Source organism: Callithrix jacchus, chromosome 6 (assembly GCF_049354715.1).
Source record: "Callithrix jacchus isolate 240 chromosome 6, calJac240_pri, whole genome shotgun sequence".
Classification (NCBI taxonomy): Eukaryota; Metazoa; Chordata; class Mammalia; order Primates; family Cebidae; genus Callithrix; species Callithrix jacchus.
Genome location: NC_133507.1, coordinates 29595912 through 29619668, shown reverse-complemented (window position 1 = coordinate 29619668; position 23757 = coordinate 29595912). Strand labels below are relative to the sequence as shown.

At 39.2% G+C, this 23757-nt stretch overlaps 1 protein-coding gene across 43 annotated transcripts in view; it reads right to left on the bottom strand.

The window, feature by feature from the left end:
- AKAP13 (A-kinase anchoring protein 13) overlaps nucleotides 1-23757 on the bottom strand; it is a 378015-nt gene that overhangs the window by 249794 nt on the left and 104464 nt on the right. For 36 of the 43 annotated variants that reach the window (XM_078326956.1, XM_078326960.1, XM_078326964.1 and 33 more), the window contains exon 2: nucleotides 22826-22869. Coding sequence is in view for 31 of the 43 variants with exons in the window: in XM_035304036.3 (XP_035159927.2) it covers nucleotides 22826-22858 (33 nt within the window). In the remaining 12 variants the exon portion in view is untranslated. Of the gene's footprint in view, nucleotides 1-14128; nucleotides 14213-15170; nucleotides 15274-22825; nucleotides 22870-23757 lie in introns of all 43 variants that reach the window. The other 7 variants (XM_078326957.1, XM_078326966.1, XM_078326968.1 and 4 more) reach the window with 1 other exon arrangement.

The window sequence follows — 23757 nt, the reverse complement described above, 5'->3', positions numbered from 1 at the left end:
TCTATATCCCAGCTACTCAGGAGGCTGAGGTGGAAGAAATGCTGGAGTCCAGGAAATTGTGCAATGAGCTGAGACTGTGCCACTGCTCTCCAAGCTGGGTGACAGAGTGAGACCCTATCTCAAAAAAAAAAAAAAAAAAATCTATGCAAAGTGTCTGAGGAAAAGAGAGGCTCAATCAGTACTACTCATAGCTCATTCGTGCTTGAAATGCTTTGAGAGTATCTTGCTGAGACCCATCTGTAAAGCTAGGACACCAAACAGGCAAAGCCAAGTGCCACAGAAAGATGGAGGAGGGGCCTACAGCTTAAAGGACAGTTTAGGAATACATTCTTGCCAGAATCCATGGCCCCAGTGTATGCCACGCCCTCATGGGCAAGTCTCAGAAGCAGCACACTGAAAGCTTCTCCGACAGCAGATGCCCACCTGTGCCCAGGGAGCACCACCAGTCTGATGTGTGGGGATGGAGGGAGGGGGTGATTAGGTGCTGCTGCCATCATACATTACTCCCATTTGCCGCTGCTTTGGGGTTGTCAGTTCTAAAGGTAGCAAGCTGATTACACACTGGTCCCCAAAAGCTCGCATTCTTGGCCACATGACCACCACCTGTCATCAGGTGTTTTTGTTTCACCAGAAGAATGCCATGCCCTCTGTCCTGGGGCAAAGAGAAACTTAGAAGTTGGGTGACTTGTTCTGTGTTCCTCGTGGTTTCTAGACATAAGGAAAAGGTAGTCAGCTTTATGCCATACAGCACCAAATGTTTCCTTTTTAATCCCCATTTCATCCAATCTCAGGATTGGTAAACTTTTTCTATAAAGACTCAGATGGTAAATATTTTAGGCTTTGTGGAAAGTATGATTACCATTGCAACTACTCATTTATCTTCTTTTGTAGCACAAAAGCAGCCACAGACAATACAAAAAGAAATGCAAGTGACTACGTTCCACCAAAACTTGATTTACAAAAACAGGCAGCAGGCCAGATCTGGCTCACACACTGTAGCTTGCCAACCACTAGTCTATAACCTTTTAATGCAGTTTCTCAGAGGTTCACACACCCCGAGACACCAACAAAAAACAGATTAAGAACCACTGATTTAAAAGAAGACACATGCCAACATACAGTGATGTAACCAGTGCTATAAATAGAAACATTTCAAAAGTGCCATGGCCTAAAAGAAGAGAAAGAAAGAGAAGGAAGAAAATTTTTGCCAGAGGAGACTAGAAAGGCTACCCAGAAAAAGTAAATTTTATGATGAATTTCAAAAACCATGTAGGAGTTGTCTAGGAAGACGAGATAAAGTCACTCCAAGAAGGAGGGGAAAGGATGTGCCAAGGCACAGAACTGAACAAACATGGTGTATTCAAGGACTAACGTGCCATGGCTTCAGCATAGGGAACATGGAAATAGAGTACCAAGGATTTCAGCCTTTCTACTCTAGACCAAGGGGGCCCATGAAAGGATTAATAACGTTATCTGTCCCATGTGCTTTCTGTACATGGTTGGTGAAGGTCAAATAAGATGATCATAAAAAACTGTTCTAACACTAATGACCATATCTCCCCTTAGCAGTGAGGTCATCCCTAACCATCCTAAATGAAATATAAATTCTCCTGCCCTAACTCTCCTTATCTATCTTGCCCTGCTTTATTTTTTCCATAGCATCATTTACCGTCTGATACATATTTATTCATGTATGTCTACTTAATACAACACAGTATATGTTATACCTATATGTATACATAAAATTCTAATAGTATATATTTATGTATTTATCTGAGTTCTCCTTTCCTCCCAACTGCTACCTAAGCTTCCTGAGAGGTAGAACCATATTTATTTAACGCTGTATCATTGCCTACAGGTGTGTCTCATTGTTTTAGGTACTCAATAAATGTTGGCCAACTGAATGCACAAATTCCTTTCTGGACTCTTTCCATAAGCAATCTTTTTTTTTTTTTTTTTTTTCTGAGACAGAGTCTTGCTCTGTTGCCCAGGCTGGAGTGCAGTGGTGCACTCTCAGCTCACTGCAATCTCTGCCTCTGGGTTCAAGCAATTCTCCTGCCTCAGCCTTCCCAGTAGCTGGGATTACAGGCACCTGCCACCACACCAGGCTAATTTCTTTTGTAGAGACAGTTTCACTACTGTCATGTTGGCCAGGCTGGTCTCGAACTCCTGACCTCAAGTGATCCATTCGCCTTGGCCTCCCAATGTGCTGGGATTGTAGCCATGAGTCACAGCGCCTTGCCTGACAACCTGTCTTTCTACAATTAATCTTAAATAATTAAGATGACTAGATGAGAAATTAATTAAAAGATCTACAGTCTAATGGTCTGGGTATGCCAAATGTTCAGCTCAGTTGTCCTCAACAAGTCACTTTAAAAAATAAGACTAAGACTCAGTGCCTAACAACTTCACCCCTATTTATATAACCTAGGGGCTTTACCTGTATCTGTCTCAGCTGGAAAATACTAAGATACTCTCCACATCCTGCGAAATAAAATGCATTCTCAAAACCAGCTGACAAAGCCATTTTTATAAATCTTTCCTTAAAAGATACCTCAAAGCATCTCAAGCAACATGAACAGAAACCTATCAAGAAATTTATTGACTTTTACATAAAGTCATTCCAGATATACTTAGATTGACCTGACTGTTAGAAAATATTAATGGATTTTAATTGGCATTTAAAGTTACTTTTTATTTAAACTAGGCTAATCTTTTGCCAGATAAAGATACTGGCCAATGAAAGCCCTATAAACTGTCTTCTTCGTTTTTAATCAGGTTATGTGTATATTCCTGCCAAAAGCATACCCCCTTTTTTCTTTTAATCTTATTACTGGACTGCTTCAAGGTTTCCTAGCATACCCCTTCTCAATGCCAATACAAAATTATTATTTCAAATACTACTACCAGTCACAGCCCAAATTCATACTGCCTTCCAGCTTCATAATTCTGCAACACTAGAATACAGGATAATTTTTAAAAGATGTCCAGGCACCACCTATTTGGTCCATTAAAACAAAGCCAGCAGATGGCGCTCAATAAATCTACCAAAGTTCTGAGTCTATGCAGTAGTTTTAAAGACTGTTAAAACAGCACTTTGGATTTCAGATAGAAAAGGAATGAAAAACTGAAGGTTGATTATCATTTAATGTATGATACCTTTAATGACAAATATTTCTTAAAAGGAAGAAAACGTTGAAAATTTTTAAGAATATAAGTTTTGTTTCAATGTACAATCCTGCCTTTCAAGTCTATTTTTGTTCACCAAAGCTAAATTGTTCGGACGGTGTTGGCTTTCCTACTGGCTTTAAAACACACACACGCACGCACACATACACAAGAGCGAGAGCGAGAGAGAAAGCAAGAGCGTGTCTCCACCTCTGAAAAATGTTTCACAACTCTCTGGAACTGTTAGAATTATCAATTAGGTCAATACTTAGAGTATTCTCCCTTTTGCTAACAAGACCAGGTATTTGGTTAAAATGCCAACACATAAGGATTTTTATTGATTTTTTTTTTTCCTTGAGACGGAGTTTCGCTCGTTACCCAGGCTGGAGTGCAATGGCGCGATCTCGGCTCACTGCAACCTCCGCCTCCTGGGTTCAGGCAATTCTCCTGCCTCAGCCTCCTGAGTAGCTGGGATTACAGGCACGCGCCACCATGCCCAGCTAATTTTTTGTATTTTTAGTAGAGATGGGGTTTCACCATGTTGACCAGGATGGTCTCGATCTCTTGACCTCGTGATCCACCAGCCTCGGCCTCCCAAAGTTCTGGGATTACAGGCTTGAGCCACTGCACCCGGCCTGATTTTTTTTTGGCGGTGGGGGTCGGGGGGAAACAGGGTCTTGAGCCCTGTCACCCAGGTTGAAGTACAATGGTGGGACCATGGCTCACTGCACCTTCCACCTTCCAGGCTCAAGCAATCCTCCAGTCTCAGCCTCCAAAACAGCTGGGTGCACACCACCATGTCTGGCTATTATTTTTTCTGTTTTTGTTGAGACAATGTCTCACTACATTGCCTGGGCAGATCTCAAACCCCACTGGGCTCAAACTATCCTCCTACTTCAGCCTCCCAAACTGCTGGGATTACAAGCATGAGCCACTGTCCCCAGCCTTTATTAATTATCTATAAAAATTTAATGAAAGACTTGATGTCATTAGATAAAAATCAATCTCTGGCTTCCCATTCCTTACTTCTTCTCTCCTCTCTCTTCTCCCAGAGAGCAGATGGTTGAAGATTATACTCTGCTACTTTGCTGCTGATTGAAAAGGTGACATTCTGTCATTAAAATCTAAATATCTGACTTTTGTTCTCACCTGTATCTTACAGATAGTTACACACCTAGCTTTCTTGATTATTTATTACCCTCGGTTATTTTGTTTTTGCTCCAGTCATCAATGAAGTTAGGACTTCAGCATTCTAAGCTGGCCTCCACACACTAGGAAGCACAGTCTCCAAAATACAATCGGATCAAGCTACTCTCCTGATAAAACCCTATGCCTGAGCATGTCCCTTCAACTCCCAGCACACAAAGCCCCCACAACCTAGCCCTCACTGATACCCCCACAATCCTCTCCCTCACAGAGCCTCTCCTCAAACACTTGGCTACAAGCATACCAAGCCACTGCCAGTTCAAGAACACACGTTCAAGGTTCACTCATACCACCTGTCTCACTAGTTGGCCATGCTGCTCCCTTTATCTGTCACACTGATGATTAGGGTGAGAGTAAAGCATGAACCAAGACAATGCCTTTCTTATCAAAGCAGAAACCTGGGCCCCTTCCTCAGACACAGGGCCTCCTTACCTGATCTAATACATAGTATGCCTCACCCACTGCAGGCAGATCGAAGTCCCCTCTCATTCCATGAGTCCATCAGGTTTGCACAATGGGCATTTCTACACCAGCAATGCCTAAGTCAGGGAGCCCAGCAGGTCAAGCTGAATCACCTCTGGTCACATATCACTCCTAACCCAGGGTATAGCACACTGAGACCATGAAAAAGAGACATTCAAAGTTGGCAAGTGGGACACTGTCAACTCCAAGAATAAGAAGGGAAGGTACCAGTGGCTCACGCCTATAATCCCAGCACTTTGGGAGGCCGAGGCGGGTGGATCACAAGGTCAAAAGATCGAGACCATACTGGTCAACATGGTGAAACCCTGTCTCTAAAAAAATAGCTGGGTGTGGTGGCACACACGTGCGGTCCCAGCTACTTGGGAGGCTGAGGCAGCAGAATTGCTCGAACCCAGGAGGCAGAGGTTGCAGTGAGCCGAGATCGCGCCATTGCACTCCAGCCTGGGTAACAAGAGCGAAACACCATCTCAAAAAAAACAACCAAAAAAGAAGGGAAGGTACAAATACAGAAGAATGGCATGGCTTTGGGGGCTGTAGTACCAGAGGATGACCACAGGCTTTGAAATCACATGACTCAGAACACCAGCTTCCCTTGTTACTAGCTGTGAGACCTCAACCTGTGTGTTTAAAATAGCTGATTCTTTTAGGAGCCACCTTAAACTTCCTGTAAGAACTGCTAGAATGTAAACTCTAAGAGGATGGAAATTATTATTATCCCATATTCAAAATGCGTGAAACAATAATGGCTCTTGCATCAAATGCTTACTATGTGCCAGGACTGTTTTAAATGCCTTACACAAATTAAGGTTTCCACTTAATCCCCTTACCACAATATAAAGTAAGTATTCTTAGTATTTTAACAAGGTATGCCAAGTACCTAGCCCACAAAGGAACCTAGGCACAAAGGAAATGTCCCCATCCATTCCCCAGTAAACAGAAACATCCCACATTTCAGAATTTCCATGTCTCTACCTCTCTTTTAATCTCGTCTAATAAAACATACTATTTCTCAAATGGAGCCAAATAAAGTATGGTAATAAATTTGACTACCTTTTAAGTTTTACTTAATTATGGGTGAAGAATTTTAACTGAATGGCAAATAGGCTTTATGAAAGACACTCTGAAAAGTAGTCATACGGAAATTGAGGAGAAGAAAATTCATCAAACTAGTTTTAAAGGTAAACCAACTTTTTCATAAAGCTGGTTAAGCTTTCTAACAAATAGTTACATGGGTATCAAACAACGCACAGTACTCAACCATAAAAGTAACCAGAAGAAAATTCTATCCTTTCAGATATTATCACTTATCTAGCATTACCAGTAAAACCATTTCACAAAAATAACTTTCAGTTTTCCTTTTAAAGTGTCGAAATTTTTTAAAGAAATAAGTCAACTTTATAAAAACCTTTCTAAGCAGAATTACACATTTCCAGGCCTAAGAAGGCCTAGTGATAAAGGTGGACAGGAATATTAACTGAGCAACTGGTATGTATTAAGATTTTTACATGTAGGAATGACATACTTAACTGCTGAAGATTAAATTACATATGTTAAATGCTTCTCAAACTGATGTTTATTAAGCATTCAATAATTGCCAAATATAGCTGTCACTTTTTAAATCACACGTAGTGCTCACGAAAAATCCCGTAATATACGTACTACACTGTATTACAGAATTTTTTAGATAAAGACTCTAAGGCTCCCACAGCTGGTAAGTAGGAGGGCAAGAATTTAAAGCCATATCTACTTGACTAGGAGTCCTAAGCCCGTATACTTTTCTCTACATGGGTTCTCAAAGTGTTGCGTCACCTTGGAACTTAACAGAAATGCAAATTTTCATCCCTGTCCCAAACCAAGTAAATCAGACTCTCTGGGGTGTGGACCAGCAATCTAAGTTTTAATAAGTCCTCCTGGTGACCCAAATGCATGCTTAAGTTTGAGACCGAACCAATGACCCCACAGCACCATGCTCTACTGTACCAGTTCCCACAAAGACCTACTGTCTGTCCCTAAATGGTTCCCCTTCTTCCCAACAAATTCCACTTTTCAGTATCTCCTTCTCACTTTAAAAATTTCACCAACATCCTTATTTTATAAGTCCTCAGCAATAGCATGCTTCTTCCCTGCACCATGCAGGGTTAAAAGCAGACAGAAGAGCAGTATGCTGACATCATTAAAAGCCCAGGTTTCTGAATAAAGGTCTGGTTTGATTTCTAACCTCATTCTTACTAGCTGCATGACCTCAGCAAGTGACAAAAGTTACCTGACACTTTCCTCTCCTTTAAAATATAGAAAACCATAGTTATCTCATGAGATCATTGAGATGATTAAGCAACAAAAATAAATGTAGGACACACAGCATAGTGGTAAGTTACTAGCGGGTATGGAATAAATGAAGGCTTAAGATCAGCATTTGAACACAATACACTTTTCAACCAACCTCTACTGCATACAAATGCACCCATATACCTTATGGCAAATGAAAAATCAACATCCCATATTCACCAAAAAAACTGAAATCCTGGCACACCATTTTTTAAAACACCCATATCTGTGTCTCATGGTCAAAGAGAAGAATGACTTTGTATTCTGAGATTTAGCAAGATATGGACAATACACTGTCATGAATATACAGTGGCAAGAATACAATAAATTTCAGAGGTATCTGGAAACAGGCTTTGTGGTGGGACAACATTGGCTACAAGAAATACCCATATTTGTAGCTTCTTAATATGCTGCCTGAGATCCCTAAACCACACAAAGATAGGACAAACTACACAATAATACACTTTACTCAAAGTAGAATTTAGGAACACAAAACGTGACTGAGAAGAAAACTGTTCATGAGTAAGAGTAGGTTAAGATCAACCCTGGCCTTCTTTAATTCCGGAAGATGACAGGAACGGTAGGAAATGCTCCCACAATCAGATTGGTGGGTCCCATGAACTAAAAAAGGAATGTACCACCGCCTGAGCAGTAAGATAAAACTCACATTTCCTTCTGTGGACATAACAAAGACAGACAGCTGAGAATTCCACCCCAGCCGCCAGATGCTCTGTGTATCACATAAGGTCAGTAGTTAATCCAGACACAGAGCTTTGTGAAAAGCTCCAAAGACACAAGAGCCAAGAGCTCCTTCCTGGTTTAAAAAGAGTAACAAATTTCTGGGAGTACAGGTGACATTCTCTATACTTGAAGATAAATACCTAAGTTACAGCCCCCCACATAAAAGGATCCAAAAGGAATAAGCAGAATCTCTAGGGAAAATGTGTCTGAATGAGGAAAAAGTACTACAGATGTGCATTACCAACCCATCAATCAATAAATTCATGTATATTCCAGAAAAATGTAATTTTTACCTCCCTGATGATACAAATAAATGTTCTCAACGTTCTACTTAAAGGGAGCTAATTATAGATTTCTGATTTATAGATTCGGTGGATAGACTTTACGAATCTAGCTAATAGTCTCACCTCAGGAGACAATTTTCAAAGAAAGCAATGAAAATCTTATAATCAACATACTAGAACATTAAAATATAAACCTTCCTGTCTCAGTTTCTCCATCTGTAAAATAAGAAAACAACTCCTCCTAATTCATAGGTTTTCCAGACCAATAAAATGAGGTTAGTATATTAAGAAGCAAGCAAATATAGACTTCCAAGTAAATAACTCACACACCACACAGAAGTACTAGGATATTGTGGCTGAAATTCAGTTTTTCACCTAGGGTCAGTCACCAGGTTTTCACTAGGAGGATATCTCTTAGAGGCTCTATCCCAAAGATCAAAGCCAAGTGACACATTGTCCCAGGTCAAAAAGTCCCCCTGTGTGGTTTCATTTATTGGCTGATGAACTACAGTGACCTTCCCTTTGGGGTCATAAATCTTAACCAAAAAGAAAAATCTCATCTTTGGCAAATCACACATAATTATCCACGCATGAGGCAACACAATTTCCCAAAGAACAACTTTAATTCTACTTGGAAACAATAAAAAACACTAGCACTTATCATATACAAAGTCCTGTGATAGAAGCTGAAGTAAAAATGAGAGCAATAAAATAATAATTCAAATACAAAGCCCCTGCCCTTGTCAAGAAACATAGTAAATAAAAAAGGCATCCATACAAATGTGCATCTAAAGTGCTCAAGGTGTTACAGTGAAGTCTGCACAGAGTGGGTGGGGCAAGTGAGTAGGAGTGACGGATCCACAGGAGGATGAAGCTCAGGAGGGGCTCCACAGAGTCAGGTGGCAGGAAATGAATCCTGAAAGATGAATGCTTTTCTTTGTGCATGCATTGGGGATTGGTAGGGCTGGGTGGTGTGATTCAGAGAGAAGAAGAAACGCTGTAACAGTTTCATATGGCTGAAGGCTAAGCTTACAAAGAGAGTTGGAATTAGTTTACCTGAAGGACCACTGACTCAGTGTGGGATCCATAGCTAGGGACTTTTAAACTCTGAATGCTGACATCCAAACACTGCTTTCATTCAAGCTGTCCAAAAATCAGTCTAAGCAGCCCGTCTACAACCTCACTCCAAAACCTACTGCTCTTACCAGTTCCATTTGCAACATAATTTGAGCTGCTGCTACTACTGGGGCCTTAATTATCTATAATCATACAAGAAAGAATCCATGAAAAATTCTAACATAAAAATACCATGAAAAATATTGTGTTAACTCCCTTAATTGTCCACTGAAAATCACTGCTAGCTCTTATAAAGAGATACCCAACCCTGTATTCAACAGTACAAACCTTGACATTATTCTGAATCTATAACATAGTGATAATTTACTCACAAAGCTAGCCTTTAAAAAAAAAAAACCATACATCTGTCCTTTTGAAATAACGTCTCACTTAATATGTATACCTTCCCACGCATCTTCACAGGCAACCAATGCTGATGGGTTACACAGTCAGCGTGTTCAAAAATATAAATGCACCCAAACAGTTCCAACTTAATTCACAGGCGGTTTTTAAAACTATCCTTCTTGTTCATTTGATTTATATGCTTAAACTTTGGAGTGCACCAGAATCATGTGAAGGGCTTAAAGTAGCTTTTTGGGCCCCACCCTCAGGCATTCAGGTTTGGGATGGGGCCTAAACCCTTGCACTTCTAGATGCTCATGCTGCTGCTACTGGTATTGCTCATAACTTACCAAAAGGCTAATACTAAACTTGGAAAATTGTTTAAGTATGTTTTATCAAGCAGTGTGGGTTTTGTTTTTTAATATAGTTTTTAATGGATATACGAAAACTGAAGGAAACTTTAAAGGTTTTTTAATGGTGAAGGTGAAGGTGCCAGTTGCTATTTGGTATCACACTCTACAAAAGTTTCATTATTTGATGCTGGTTGCTAAGCATTATTTGATGCTGGTTGCTAAGCAGCCACTGCACAGAGCCTACTGGGTGCCTTTACAGGCCAGAGGCTGATGCTGCATTGTTGATGTCATGTGAGGAAATAATGCACATGCTGTAATTGCTCAACAGGAAATGAACCTAGAAACAGAAAATGAAGAACAAAAAGGTTGATCGGAATAAAATTTGATCAACACAACTGTATTTTGAAACATTCCAGGAAGGGTACAACTTGTCAAACTTGCCTGGCAGTGTTTGTTCAAAACTTGTATTTAATAAATGAACACCTGACATTAAAAAAAAAAAAAAAAAGAGCCAGTACTCTGGAGGAGTCCAGGTGGCAGTCATTCCAGGTCGCCCCACATACCAATTACCACCGAGAGTAAGCAAGTCTTATAGGATGTATGTCTTACGTTTGAAAAAGAGATGGCAAATGGAGTTCAGTGCTGAAGCCAACCTCTAAATGTAGATGTGATGTCGGCATCAAGCTTCAGATAACCAGATCAAGAAATCACAGTATCAATCTGAGGAGCAGATAGTGAAACCATCCTCACACGCAGAGATAAAATGGGAAAGCAAAGCTTTTAGTTCGCACTACTGCTTCACCTCTTCCTAGCGATGTTCCTTCATCTATAAAATGGATCTCACATGGGTGAGGAGATAAAGTACTAAGTCACCTTACAAAGAAGGTGTTCAGTAAAAGGTAGTTGCTATCTAAGCTAACAAGGGAAGAGCTCTCAGCGCAAGTATTTATGCAGAAAATGAAAGACAAAGCCACATGATGTAATTTTTACATGCTTTCAAACTATGCCAAAATAAAGGAGGTAGGTCTCTTTTTAAAACTCACTGTATCTGAAGTTTTATCTATGATCTGGCTCACTGTGCCTTATATATATGTATCACCTCATTTAATCCTTATACCACACTCTTAGGATCATAAAAACATGACTGTTCTCCATGACCAGGCTTCCAAGGCAGCTCCTCCTCCAAACTGTTTGCTCATTGATACTACACCATTCTCCCTCTGTCTCTCACACTGAAACCCTCAGTGGATATGTCTGTAGTTCTTTGATGCTTTCAGTCATTCTACCAGGCAAAATACAAATGTTCTTCCTTCACAACAGCTTAATCATCCCCAGATCTCATTCTGTATGCTATAACGGTGAAGTGACAGGCCTACTTACTTGATAACCTTTCACTGCTCTCCTTCTACTCTCTATTTTGGGTATGACTTCCATCACGCTACTATTTGCCAAGTCAAAAGATTCCAGTTGCTCTTCACACTGTTAACCTGTGTAAAAGCCCCTGTTTCCATTATCAGTGCTGATCAACAGAATTTTCTGCAATGATGGAAATATTTTCTATCTGCACTCAATATGGTAGCCACTAGCTATGTGTAGCAACTGAGCAGTATTTCAGATGAAGTCAATTTTTAACTTTATTTCACGTTAAACAGCCACATGTGGCTAATGATTACATAACTAAACAGAGAAGCTATATAATCTCATCTCCAAGTATACTTCAATGTCAGCTGCCCACCCTAGTCAAGCAAAGTCTCTCACCACAACTGGTAACAATCAGCCATGCCTCACTCCAAAGACTGTACTTCCTCCTCTCACTCTGCTCTTCCCTGTCCCCACAGCCATCTATCCAGGCTGGTAGAGTCCCCATCTTTTCTGAAGGCTTCCCAATCAAATCTGCCAATATTGAATTCCTCTCCCTGCTATAACAATCACTGTCTGCCCAGCTCATCTAGCACTCCAACTGATAATGCTTTCACTGTAATTTACCTACTCATGCATCTGAGCCCCTGCCTCCCGTGAAATAATCTATTCCTCTAAGATCAGATCTCCATTCATCTAACAGGTGCTTCACAAATACTTGTTTTAAATCAATTAAAGGTACAGAGTGATATGTTTCAATCTTCCTTGGACAGCGAGACTTCTCTTCACTAGTATGAAACAGAAATTTTAATCCCCTCACTCTTATTTGACAGCTTGGGAAACACCAAGTTATTTAAAAAGCATCCTGTAAAAAGGCCCTGAAAAGTCTTTGACCAACGTACCTTTGTCTGTTCTAAAAATGCCAAGGAAAAATGAGAAAATGCTACTTAAAAATGTAAAACCTGTTAACTTCAAAGCATGTTTCTGGAAACTGACTAAAAATCCAACAGAAGAAAACTGAAATTCCTGCTCTGTAAAAGCTATCAAAAGCTAGATTGAGGAACCCTTGATTTCCTTATTTCTCTGGCACTAGTGACAATATCCATATTTAAATGGAGGTCTCAGATCTGACTGGACAGGGCCACCAGTCCACAAGATGCTGGAGCAGACCCATCAGAAATGTATTGTTAAGGCAAAGGCAGGTAATCCATTCAAGAGATCAGGAGGCTGATAAGGCTCTTTGTATAAGCAAAATGTATCCTAACAGCCAAGCGAGAAGCACAGCCAGGTTATTTCAGAGCCTACTGTGGAAATACATTTCCTAGGAAGAACTCTAAAATTGGGCCATTACCAAATTAGTCTTCCCTATAAGGAGGCAACTGAGAACATTAAGCTGAGGTAACCTAATTTCTGAGGCCCTTCAAAAATTTAATTATTTATGCAAACTGAATCTGTTCAGGAATAAATTTTTTTAACTGATAAAATTTTAAAGCCTCCTCCTCCCAATCACAGTATCTCTGCATGCATGCTCGTCTTCTGGTATTGCTTGGGTTGTGAGGTCTGTTCTAATTAGCATAAACAGAACAGTACCTTAATCTACTGCACAAAGTCCAAGTCTTCATGGAGGCTGAAAACGTGTCTGGAGTAAACAGAAACCCAATGTGGTGGCAGAAAATCACTCTGATAAGTTTTTCTCAAGATCTAAATGCAAGTCCAGTGGATGTGCTCTTCTGATTTCCATTCTTTAAATGGGCTTGTAGGGGAAAAAAGAAAATGGGGGGAGGGCTTTGCAGCCACTCACAGGATGTGAATCCCACATCCACTGCAGCTGTGCAACCTTAGACAACTTAGCTACCCCTTTCAGTCCTCACTTCCCTGTCTGTAAAGTGGATATATAATAACCAAACCTTTCTTGGTCATGATTAAATCAGGCAGTGTGTATTAAGTGCTGGGCTGGTACCTTGTCAAGAGCAGGTTCTAACTTTTCCTTGGGAAAACAGAACATCATCATAGGGAATGGTCCCCATTCTAATAGAAATCGTTTAAAATCACTGGAGATTGTTTTGCACATTTTAAATAAAGAAAGACATCCAGTGTCAGATATTCTTTCTTATGATGTTCTTATATTATCAGGATGTTTTGCCTCCTCCCAGAAACAGTTACATGCAAAAACATTTGGTACTCAGAGAAAACAAGAGAGGAAGAAGGACATAATCAGCCAGATCTGTTGGGGTTCTGGAAATTTGTTTTGTAATTGGAATGGCTCTTCCCCTTGAAAATCTAATAAATGTGAATTTTATCCCAAACATATGGCAGGTAATGATTATTATCCCACATATTACCTTGGAGAAATTTGAATCTCCCATCTGAGTATCTCACTGACTTTAAAAAGTATTTAATTTGCAGGGGCAAAAATATGCTGTTTGGCTTTCTAAGGGAGACACAGAGACGTCTTCAATAGACCACCAATCTTTAGAGACATAAAAAAGCAAGTTTACAACTGAAAAATCTGAGATATGCACCCAAAATATCTCCTCTTTAAATGTGTTATGGTCATTTAAGTTAGTGAATCATCAGCATCCAACATAAACCAACTGGATCTGTGTTAGGTAGAACCATTCGCTCTGGAGTCACAGCTGCACATATCATTAACCAGGAGGGTCCAATGCCCATCGAAACATTCTGGAAACCAGTAAAGAACATTATTCTAACACAGAAAAAGCATCAAAGAACCGGGGAGCTGAGCTTTACCAGAGAAATGCCTTATTGTTCCAGGGCCTTGGTCCTTCTCTCTTTGATCCATGGCTAATGTGTCACCATCCTCTTGAGGAATCTCTAAGTATAAAGATGAAATAGCTGAACATATACTTTATTGAGATGGCTATTCCTGACCTTCCTCTATGAAAACTCACAAAACACATTTTATCTTCACTACTTCTTCCACTATAGATGGATTTCAAACAATGACTGTAAACTATTTTCCAACGTATCATAGTCCATGAAGACAGTCTATCTGTTCACTCCAAGAAAAAAAGCACAATGCTATCTTTTTGAATATTCCTCTCTGCTTCATCTTCCAATTGCTACATTTTATCTCTTAGCCCATTTGTTCTGAATCTTATACTACAACTTCTCTGTGCATGTACTTTGAGTAATTAAATTCAAATCAATTAGGGACCTGCCTCCTATACACCAGCTAAGCTAATTATCTGCAGATTCTGCTACCTGATCAGACCTACTGTAACCCACTGTGAAACTGTAGGCAAATTCCCCCAATCTCTCTGTAGTTCAGTTTCCTCACTCTTCCAGATGATTGGGGCTCAACCACTCCTAAAATACAATGATCCCTATGACTCATCAGATGTGTCACCAGTACTGACCTCTCCCATAAAGTCCATTCCCACATGCAGAGTTGACTGTGGGACATTCACTTGGGTGTAGTAAAGTGATGAGAGGACAGAGGAAGTGACTTTCTCTGGCATACATAGTATGGGTTCATCCCAGTCTCCTAATTCTTGACAGCTATTATTTCCTTGTACCTCGCAGAGCTTCAGGCCTGGCCAGACACATGTCTTCCAGACTAAGCCTGGGGCCTGAGATAAGGGGCATCCAAAGACCCTTTCCTCCTCCTTCATGGGAAGTCTAAAAATCTTGTTTCCTTTTCAGCTGTTAGTCTGGAGGAGGATTTATTTACTGTTGCTAGTGTCTTAGTTGCTAGGTTGCTAGATCCGGTAGGGCTTTAGAGTGTGGGAGTGCTGATAGAGCCCATTCTGTTTGTTTTATAAATACCAACCTTTCCTTTGTGTGCTTGGCTTTTTTATCATGTGACAGCATCCCGCATCCATTATCCCATCTGGGACAAGACTATGCTTTGTATCTTGACAGTGAGAAGAGCTCTAGAGATAAAAGGTATATGTACTATGTTCATAAAAAAATACAAGCAGTCACATGGCTTGCTGTAAACAAATGGCTCAGATTATAAATCCCATAGAAACTAAGATAATTCAGGACTCGAGAGATACAGGCTCTATTTCTACCATGCTTCTTTAACTAAGTAACTTAGTTATCTCACAGAATACATCTCTACAATAAAACGCTATCAAACACACTTAGCTATACTTCATACGGATGCTGTAAGGATTTCCTTACAGTTTTAAAGAAGGTTCCCACATGCACCATAAAGACAAGGTTATCACCTTCATTTCCCTGTTGGCCACATCTTCAATAATAAAGATGACATCACTAACTATTAAGGGCCTATGCTAGGTAGATTAATAAATGAAACCTGGAAAACAAATCAGTGAGCAACTTTAGAAAAAAAAAAAAAGGAGCTCTGTCAAAAAGTGAATTTCACTAAAATTTTAGTAGTCTTATCTAAACTGTATTTCATTCACTCACTCAATTAATGTTTACTGAGTGCCCACTATATTCCATATTAAAAATGGTTGTCATAGCTCAGCTGAGAATTACATTTGTTAAATAACCACAAAGACAGAGGCAATGCTCTCTTAAACATCAGGCACTTTATCACTCAATTATGAGCTCTGTGGACATTAGCCCTTTCACCTATATTCAAGGGTACACCCCGCACAGAACAAGGGTACCCCATTTTAGGAAAATCCAACACACACAAGAGATATTTCCAAACCAGAAAAAAAACTTTAGAAGGGGAGAGTGAACAACTACTTACATCTTCTCTTGCATGCCCAATGCCTCTGGAACAGATAAATTATGAAAATTCAACAAAACCTTGACTAAGATATCAAAGTTAACATTTCCAATAATAGGGAACTAACATCATGCATCCTCCTAATGTGACACACCAAGGACATCCCTTTGCAGTATTGTTGCTGATGATGAGAAAATATGCTACAAAATAACTGACCTATACTCTTCAAAAATGTCAATCTCATGAAAAAAAAACAAAGCAGAGAATAGCTCCTGATTAAGAGACTAAAGAGATATTAATATAATGTGTTTAAATCCTGGCTGAAAAGGGAAATGGATGCTATTAAGGACACTATTGAAAACATTACAGAAATGTGAATATGCACTTACATCATATAAAAGTATTACATCAATGCTGCAATTCCTGTTTTTGTTAATTATACTGTGGTTATGAAACAGAATGGCCTAGTTCTTAGTAAACATATGCTGAAACATTTAAGGGGAATGGAGTATAATGTCTGCAATTTTCCAATGGCTAAAACAAATAAAAATATATAATACAGAGAACAAGCAAATGTGACTTAGTAACAGATGGTAAAGTTTCTGTATTCTTCTTGTAACTTTTCTGTAAATTTACAGTTGGTTTTGTTTTGTTTTTTGAGACGGGTCTCGCTCTGTAGCCCAGGCTGTAGTGCAGTCAGTGATGTGACCATAGCTCACTGCAGCCTTGAACTCCTGGGCTCGAGCATCCTCCTGTCTTGGCCTCCTCCCAAGGTACTACAGGCATGAGCCACTGTGCTCGGCCTTGAAGTTATTTCAAATAAAGCCCATTAAATCTTTTAAAACACGAAATGGAAGAGTAAATTTGGGTTACCTATTTTTTAAAAAAACTTTATTTGTGTAAATCCCTATAATATTAAGTACTGTGAAATTTTTGTGTCTCATGGAATAGCTGTGGACTTGGTATTTGTAATAAGACAGCTTGGTACATAGAAAAATGAAAATAAACTTTAGAGTAACCATTTCTGGTAAAGCCCCATTTCTGCTTTTCACTCACTAGCTGAACTGTCTTAAGCTTATGTTGCCTTATATATAACAAGGGTAACAATGCAGCTTCCTCTGCTCTCGCGCTGGTAACAAGGCTGTGGGCACTGCATGCATAACATTAGGTATACAAATCTGCTTTCTTAACTATGAGGTACTATCCAAACATCAGCTCGTTTTTAATTTGTCGTCATCTGGAAATGTTACAGGTGATACAATGAATGTTACACAACTGCAGGTAAAGTATCCACAGAAAATGAGAGAATGAAAGGACTCCTCTTAAATCATATTATACACCACTTATTGAGGTTCATGAATAGACTAACAGAAACAAGTGTTGAAAATGTATAGTTTTCTCCCAAAAAGCAAGTCAGCCATGAAACGATATAAAAACAAAGAAGTATATACTTCATGATACTATCCTCTCATAAGAGCCAAATCTGCTTAAAAAAAAATTCTCAATTCAAGAACATCCATTTATATCTAAATGTGAATTTAACAGTAACTAGAAAGGACTAAAACCATTTTTTCCTCAAAAGGGTAGTCCAAAATATGTATGTTTAAACTACCTAAGAATCCTGTCTGCCCATGGTCAGCAGATCCACATTAGGATAAATCCCAGTATCCCTAAGAGATGTGATTTGACCTCAAGCCAGCAGGAGCTCTAAATTTTTCCAAGTACACACAGGCATGGGTGCTGCAGCAGGGTTTAGATGTGAGAGAAGGTAGGCCCAGGAAGATTATCCAATGGTCTATTAAATCCTACTAGATCCAACTTTTTCCTCATCTCCTCCCTAAATTCCAGTCTCATCCAGGAGAAGAAATTGCCCCCACCTCCCTGACCTTGCACTCACTAAGCCCCAGCCCTTGTTCTGTTCCTCAAACATATTAAGCTACTTCTCGCTTTAGAGTTTCTGCATTTGTTCTCTTGGGCTAGAACACTTCCAGGATCTTCACATTCTGGCTCCTTCAGGTCTCAGCCTAAATAACATGCCCCTCAAAAGCCTTCCCTGACCACCCAACATAAAATAGCCCCTAGTCAGGCACCATCACACTGCCATTTTGTTTATTTTCATAAAACTTTTCTTCCTGATATGTTATCTTGCTGTCTTCCTTCTCACTACAATGCAAGTACCAGGAGAGCAGGGACCTTGTTTTGTTCATGGCTAAATCTCCAGCATCCAGAACAGGTCTAGGCACAAAAAAGGCACCTGAATAAAGGCATAAATTGCACAGCTACAGTCCAAAGTTTATTTCCAATCTTGATGTGTAAGTGAAATTAAGTAACTCCAGGAATAAAATGTTTAAGGCTCTAATGCAACCCAGGTTTCTGGTGCTCCTTTCTTGACTCAACTTTGTCTTCTACACCAAAATCCACTATACTAATTCCATCCACTTTTACTTTCTCAAAGAGCTCATCTCTTCTCAAAGTCAAAAGAATCAATTTCTTAGAGATAACTCAAACCATCTCACTTCAAAACCAACTTCCTTGCTCTGTAGCTTCAAGCCTACACCTCCACCTATCAACAGGACACTCACGTGCCTTTATTTAACATGTGTAAAGAACAAGCTCATCGGCCTACACAGTGGCTCATGCCTGTAATTTGGGAGGCAGATGTGGGTGGATCAAGAGGTCAGGAGACCAAGACCATCCTGGTCAACTTGGTGAAACCCCGTCTCTATCAAACTACAAAAAACTAGCCAGGCATGGTGGTGGTATGCACCAGTAGTCCCAGCAATTCGGAAGACTGAGGCAGGGGAATCACTTGAAACTGGGAGGCAGAGCTTGCAGTGAGCCAAGACTGTGCTACTGCACTCTAGCCTGGAGACAGAGCAAGACTCCTACACACACACACACACACACAAACACACACAAACCCGCAAGCTCATCACCTCCTTTTCTACATCTGATGATGGCATCAGCTGTCACTCACACTCAAGGTCTCAATCAACTGTCATTCATGGTTCTCTTCCACTCCCTATGTCTAATAAAGCATTTGGACCTGCTGTTTCCTTTGAAATATTTCTTGTATCTGTCACTGCTTCTCCATCTTCACTCTCTCTAAACTATCCAGGCCCTCATACCGAGAAGGTTATTATTAAGCTACTCAAAGGTTTTAGCGCTACCACTAAATGGAACGGAAACTGCAATTCTTATAAATTCATCTGGCAATAATCAGTACTTGTGTGGAGGCTGTAAGAAAAACCTGACTTAGTGATGTCACTAGCTTGCGTAACATAAAGGTTGTACTCATACAAACTCACAGGCATGAAAACCAAGTCATAGCCATACTGAGCTACTGGTCTCCTAAGTTTCAGGCCAGTGTCCTGCACATTCTACAGTCAACATTTTAATTCATTAAAGGAACATCATTTAAACACTCAACAGTACTGCCACCCATACACTCTGGAACCTTTCTTACATTTTAAACTCTTGCAACGTGTTCTCGATACATCTTTATTCAAAGGCTGATTAAAGTATTTATTTGAAGTCCAGCCTATTTGTCTTAACTGACAGATAAAAGTTCTTCTCTGGGTACAGCATTTTTCCTTCCTTAGTAGCAATATTCTCTCTTCTACTGATGATATTCACCCTGGCAGATCCCAAATATGATCTAAAAGGAAAACTTCACAATCTTTCTGTTCTTTTGCTTATTCTTTCTTTCCCTAGGTACAGAGAACTGCCCCCGCCACCCTACCCAATGGACTATCATAAAATATCTACCTTTCCTCACCAACAGCATATATCCCTGGGACTTGACTCCATTCACTAAGAATCCAACACACTGTTACTCTCCTTTTAAAAAGAGGATAACACATTGCTCCATTAAGTATTACAAGGATGTTTGTGCTTACCACTTTCATTCAATGTCGTACAAGAGATGCTTCCCAGGGCAATTAGGCAAGAAAAAGAAATAAAGGGCATCCAGATTGGAAAAAAAGAGAACAATCTCCGATTACCTAATCCTGTACATAGAAAATCCTAAGTCATCCACTTAAAAACTGTCGCCAAACAAGCCACACTATCGTTTACAATTGATCTCCAAAACAAGATTATAGCTTCAGAGATCAGTATGCAAAAATCAACAGCATTTCTACATATAAGCAATTAACAATCAAAAAATGAAAAATTAAGGAAACAAAATTAAAAGCATCAAAATGAGTAAAATAATAAGCAACATATTTCAAGAAAGTACCAAGTTTATACAATGAAAACTACAAAACACTGTTGAAAGAAATTGATTCCTAAATGAAACCAAATTCAGAGTCCAAAAAAAATTCCTTACATTGATGATCAATTTCAACAAGGATGTCCAAGACAATGCAATGGGGAAAGAATAGTCTTTTCAACAAATGGTGCTGGAACAACTAGGGATCCACATGCAAAAGAAAAAAGTTGGACTCTTTCCTTACAAAATATGCAAACATTAACTCTTAGAGTACATACCTGAATTCAAGAGCAAAACCTGTAAAATTCCTAGATGAAAACATGGGAGTTAATCTCTGACTTTGGGTTAGGCAAAGACTTATTCTTAGATATGTTACCAAAAAAACAAACAAAAAACCAAATGTCAACAGAATATTATCAAAAAAATGACAACCCACAGAATGAGAGAAATTTTTTGCAAATCATGTATCTGATAAGGGACCTGTAATCAAAATATACAAAGAACTCTTCCAATTTAATCAGACAAAAAACCCAATTTAAAAATGGGCAAAGGATCTGAATAGGTATTTCCTCCAAAGACAAAGAAAAATGGCCAATACGCACATAAAAAGCAGCTCAAAATTATTTGCCATTTGGGAAATGAAAAATCAAAACCACAATGAGGTTATCATTTCATACCTATTAGGATGGCTATAAATCAAAGTCAGATAACTTGTGTTGGCAAGCATATTGAAAAACTGAAGTCCTTATACACTGCTGGTAGCAATGTAAAATGGTGCAGCCACTGTAGAAAACAGCTTTCCAATTTCTCAAAATTTAAACACAGTTATCATATACCCAAGCAATTCTACTCTTAGGTATATACTCAAGAGAAATGAAAACATATGTCTTCACCAGAACTTTGCTGTTCACAGCAGCATTATTCATAATAGACCAAAAGTGGAAACAACTCAACTGCCCATCAACTGATGAATGGATAAGTAAATAGTGATATATATCCATGCATTGGACTGTTATTCATTAATAAAAACAACAAGGTACTGATACATGCTCTAACACGCGTGAATCTTGGAAACATTAGCTAAATTAAAGAAGCCAGTCATAAAAGGCCATGTATTCCAATACTATATCTTTGTATCTATCTATCTATATATATATATGAACTTTCCAGAATAGGTATATCAATAAAGACAAAGTATGTAAGTGGTTGCCACCGGCTGAAAGGAGCAGGGAATAGTAAGTGACTGCTAATGGGTATGGTGCTTTTTTGGGGGGGTTAATGAAAATGTTCTGAAGTCAGATATTGGTGATGATTGCACAACTGTACGCATACTAAAAACCAAAGAATCACACACTTTAAAAGGGAGAATTTCACTTGGTGTGGTGGCATATGCCTGTATTCCCAGTTACTCAAGAGGCTAAGGCAGGATTGCCTGAGCCCAGAACTTCAAAGCTATAGTGAGCTATGATCACTCCACAGCACTCCAACAAGGATGACAATGCAAGACCCGTTTTCATTAAAAAACAACAACAACAACAAAAAAACACCTAAGGTACTCAGTTCACATGCAAACCCAATGATGAACATAATGATCTCCAGGTCGTCTAGAAAGAAATAAAACCTCTTCTAAGAACACGTATTTTTCTCTACATGTTATATTTAATATAAAAATCAGCTATGCAGAAGTTACATGAACATTTTATGTTAGAAAGGTAAATGTCTATTATTAATACAGCATGATCCAGTATATTTATGTATTTATATATAAATACATAAAAGGAAAAGCATCTTTAAAATAAACACCATCAATGGCTCCTTGGTGATCACAAAACAAAATCCTCACACCTTTGTCTTACTTCACAACTGAGCTTTATCCACCTTTTAAGGCTTATCTCCCATTATTCTCTGACACAAATTTGGGTGGGCCAGAGTTTCCACTGACCAACCCCCACTATTCATCCAACACTATGGTCATTGCCTCCCATTCCCTGACCATTTGCCTTTTGTCTTCAACTAATTCTGGGGACGTTTTGTGCAAGTAAATGATCCTTATTCTTCAAGACCTGATTCAAGTCCTATTACAAATAAATTTTCTCACCCTTTCCAGAACATAGCAACCCAACATCTACCGGCCTCTCATAGCCCTACCATCCACAACCCTAAGCTGGCTTCTCATCAAACTGGCACTCTTCACCACCCAAATTCAACTAATTCACTCTTAAAACAATAAAGAATAATCGCCTAGAGCTTACCTTTTCCAGCCTTGATTCAACCATTCATCAGTTTTATCTTCTAAGTCCCTCACTTTAGAGAGAGATACCAGCTTTTACCCACAGCCCTAAAGAAAACAGCACTCTTGCCAATGACATAGTGCCACCTAGTGACAACATAAGGTAAATCACAGTGACAGTAGGAGGATCTCCACACTACTTTTACAGGAATGCAGTGCAGGTAAAAAGCAGCTACAGTACTGTTTTGCAGGACAATTAGAGAGTGTGAGCTTATTATAACAAGTAAACAGAACACATAAATACAAAATTTTTTAAAAATCTCAGAATTTACTCACATATAAGGGAGCTTGTTGCGGAGTAAGTTTCATGACCCAGGACACTGAAACAGAAATGGAATAAATAAATGAGAATAAAATTAAAAGCTGTCATCAAAAATATATAAGCCACCTAAATGTCAAGCATAGTTCTGAGTACAATCCCATGCTAGAGATTACTATATGCCTAGCTGTATACTATACACTTAAGATTTAGGAAGGAGATGGGATGAGGGACTGATCCCAGGCTCAATCTTTTCAACTGGGGAAGTAAGATTTTTGGACTGAAAAATAAAGATAAAGTGCTTCACTGTCACAGAAGTTTCAACAACCAACAGGATATTTAAAGCAGTTATCAAAATGAAACTACTGCATGTTCACTTACATTTTTACGTAGTCCCTCAAACTCTTAAAATGCTGTTTGCTCAGGGACTTCTTTCAGTCTTACCAAGAAGCCTGGAAAGTGAAACGAGGATTGCAAGGGACCCCTCGAACTCTCTTTCTTAATACACCTTCTCTGAGAAGGGAGGCTACAGCTTGCCCCTCTAACCACTAAAAGTCATGACTCTCCTCAAAATTAATAGCTGGATTCCCTGATTGTTATTTTCACTAAATGAGATCTCATAAGAATCTCATTAAGATTCAGAGAAGGCTTCCAGGGTTGAATTCCTGAATATTAAGAATAGCATGTTCTTAAAAGTTTAACTTGGTGATTTGACCAGGACTTCAACTAGGCTATAAATGCTCTGAATGGTAGGTCCTTTACCAACTACCCTGAATTTGAGTATAAAGTGATTTCGTCCTCTTAAGAGTCAGAGAAACAGACCAAAGTGACTTCACTATAATTTGATCTGAAGAAGTTTCTTATTCACAATAGGTAAATGAAAGCATATACTGACCAGCAATACAAACATGTATCATTCAGACATGGAAAAAAAAAAAAAAAAAAAAAA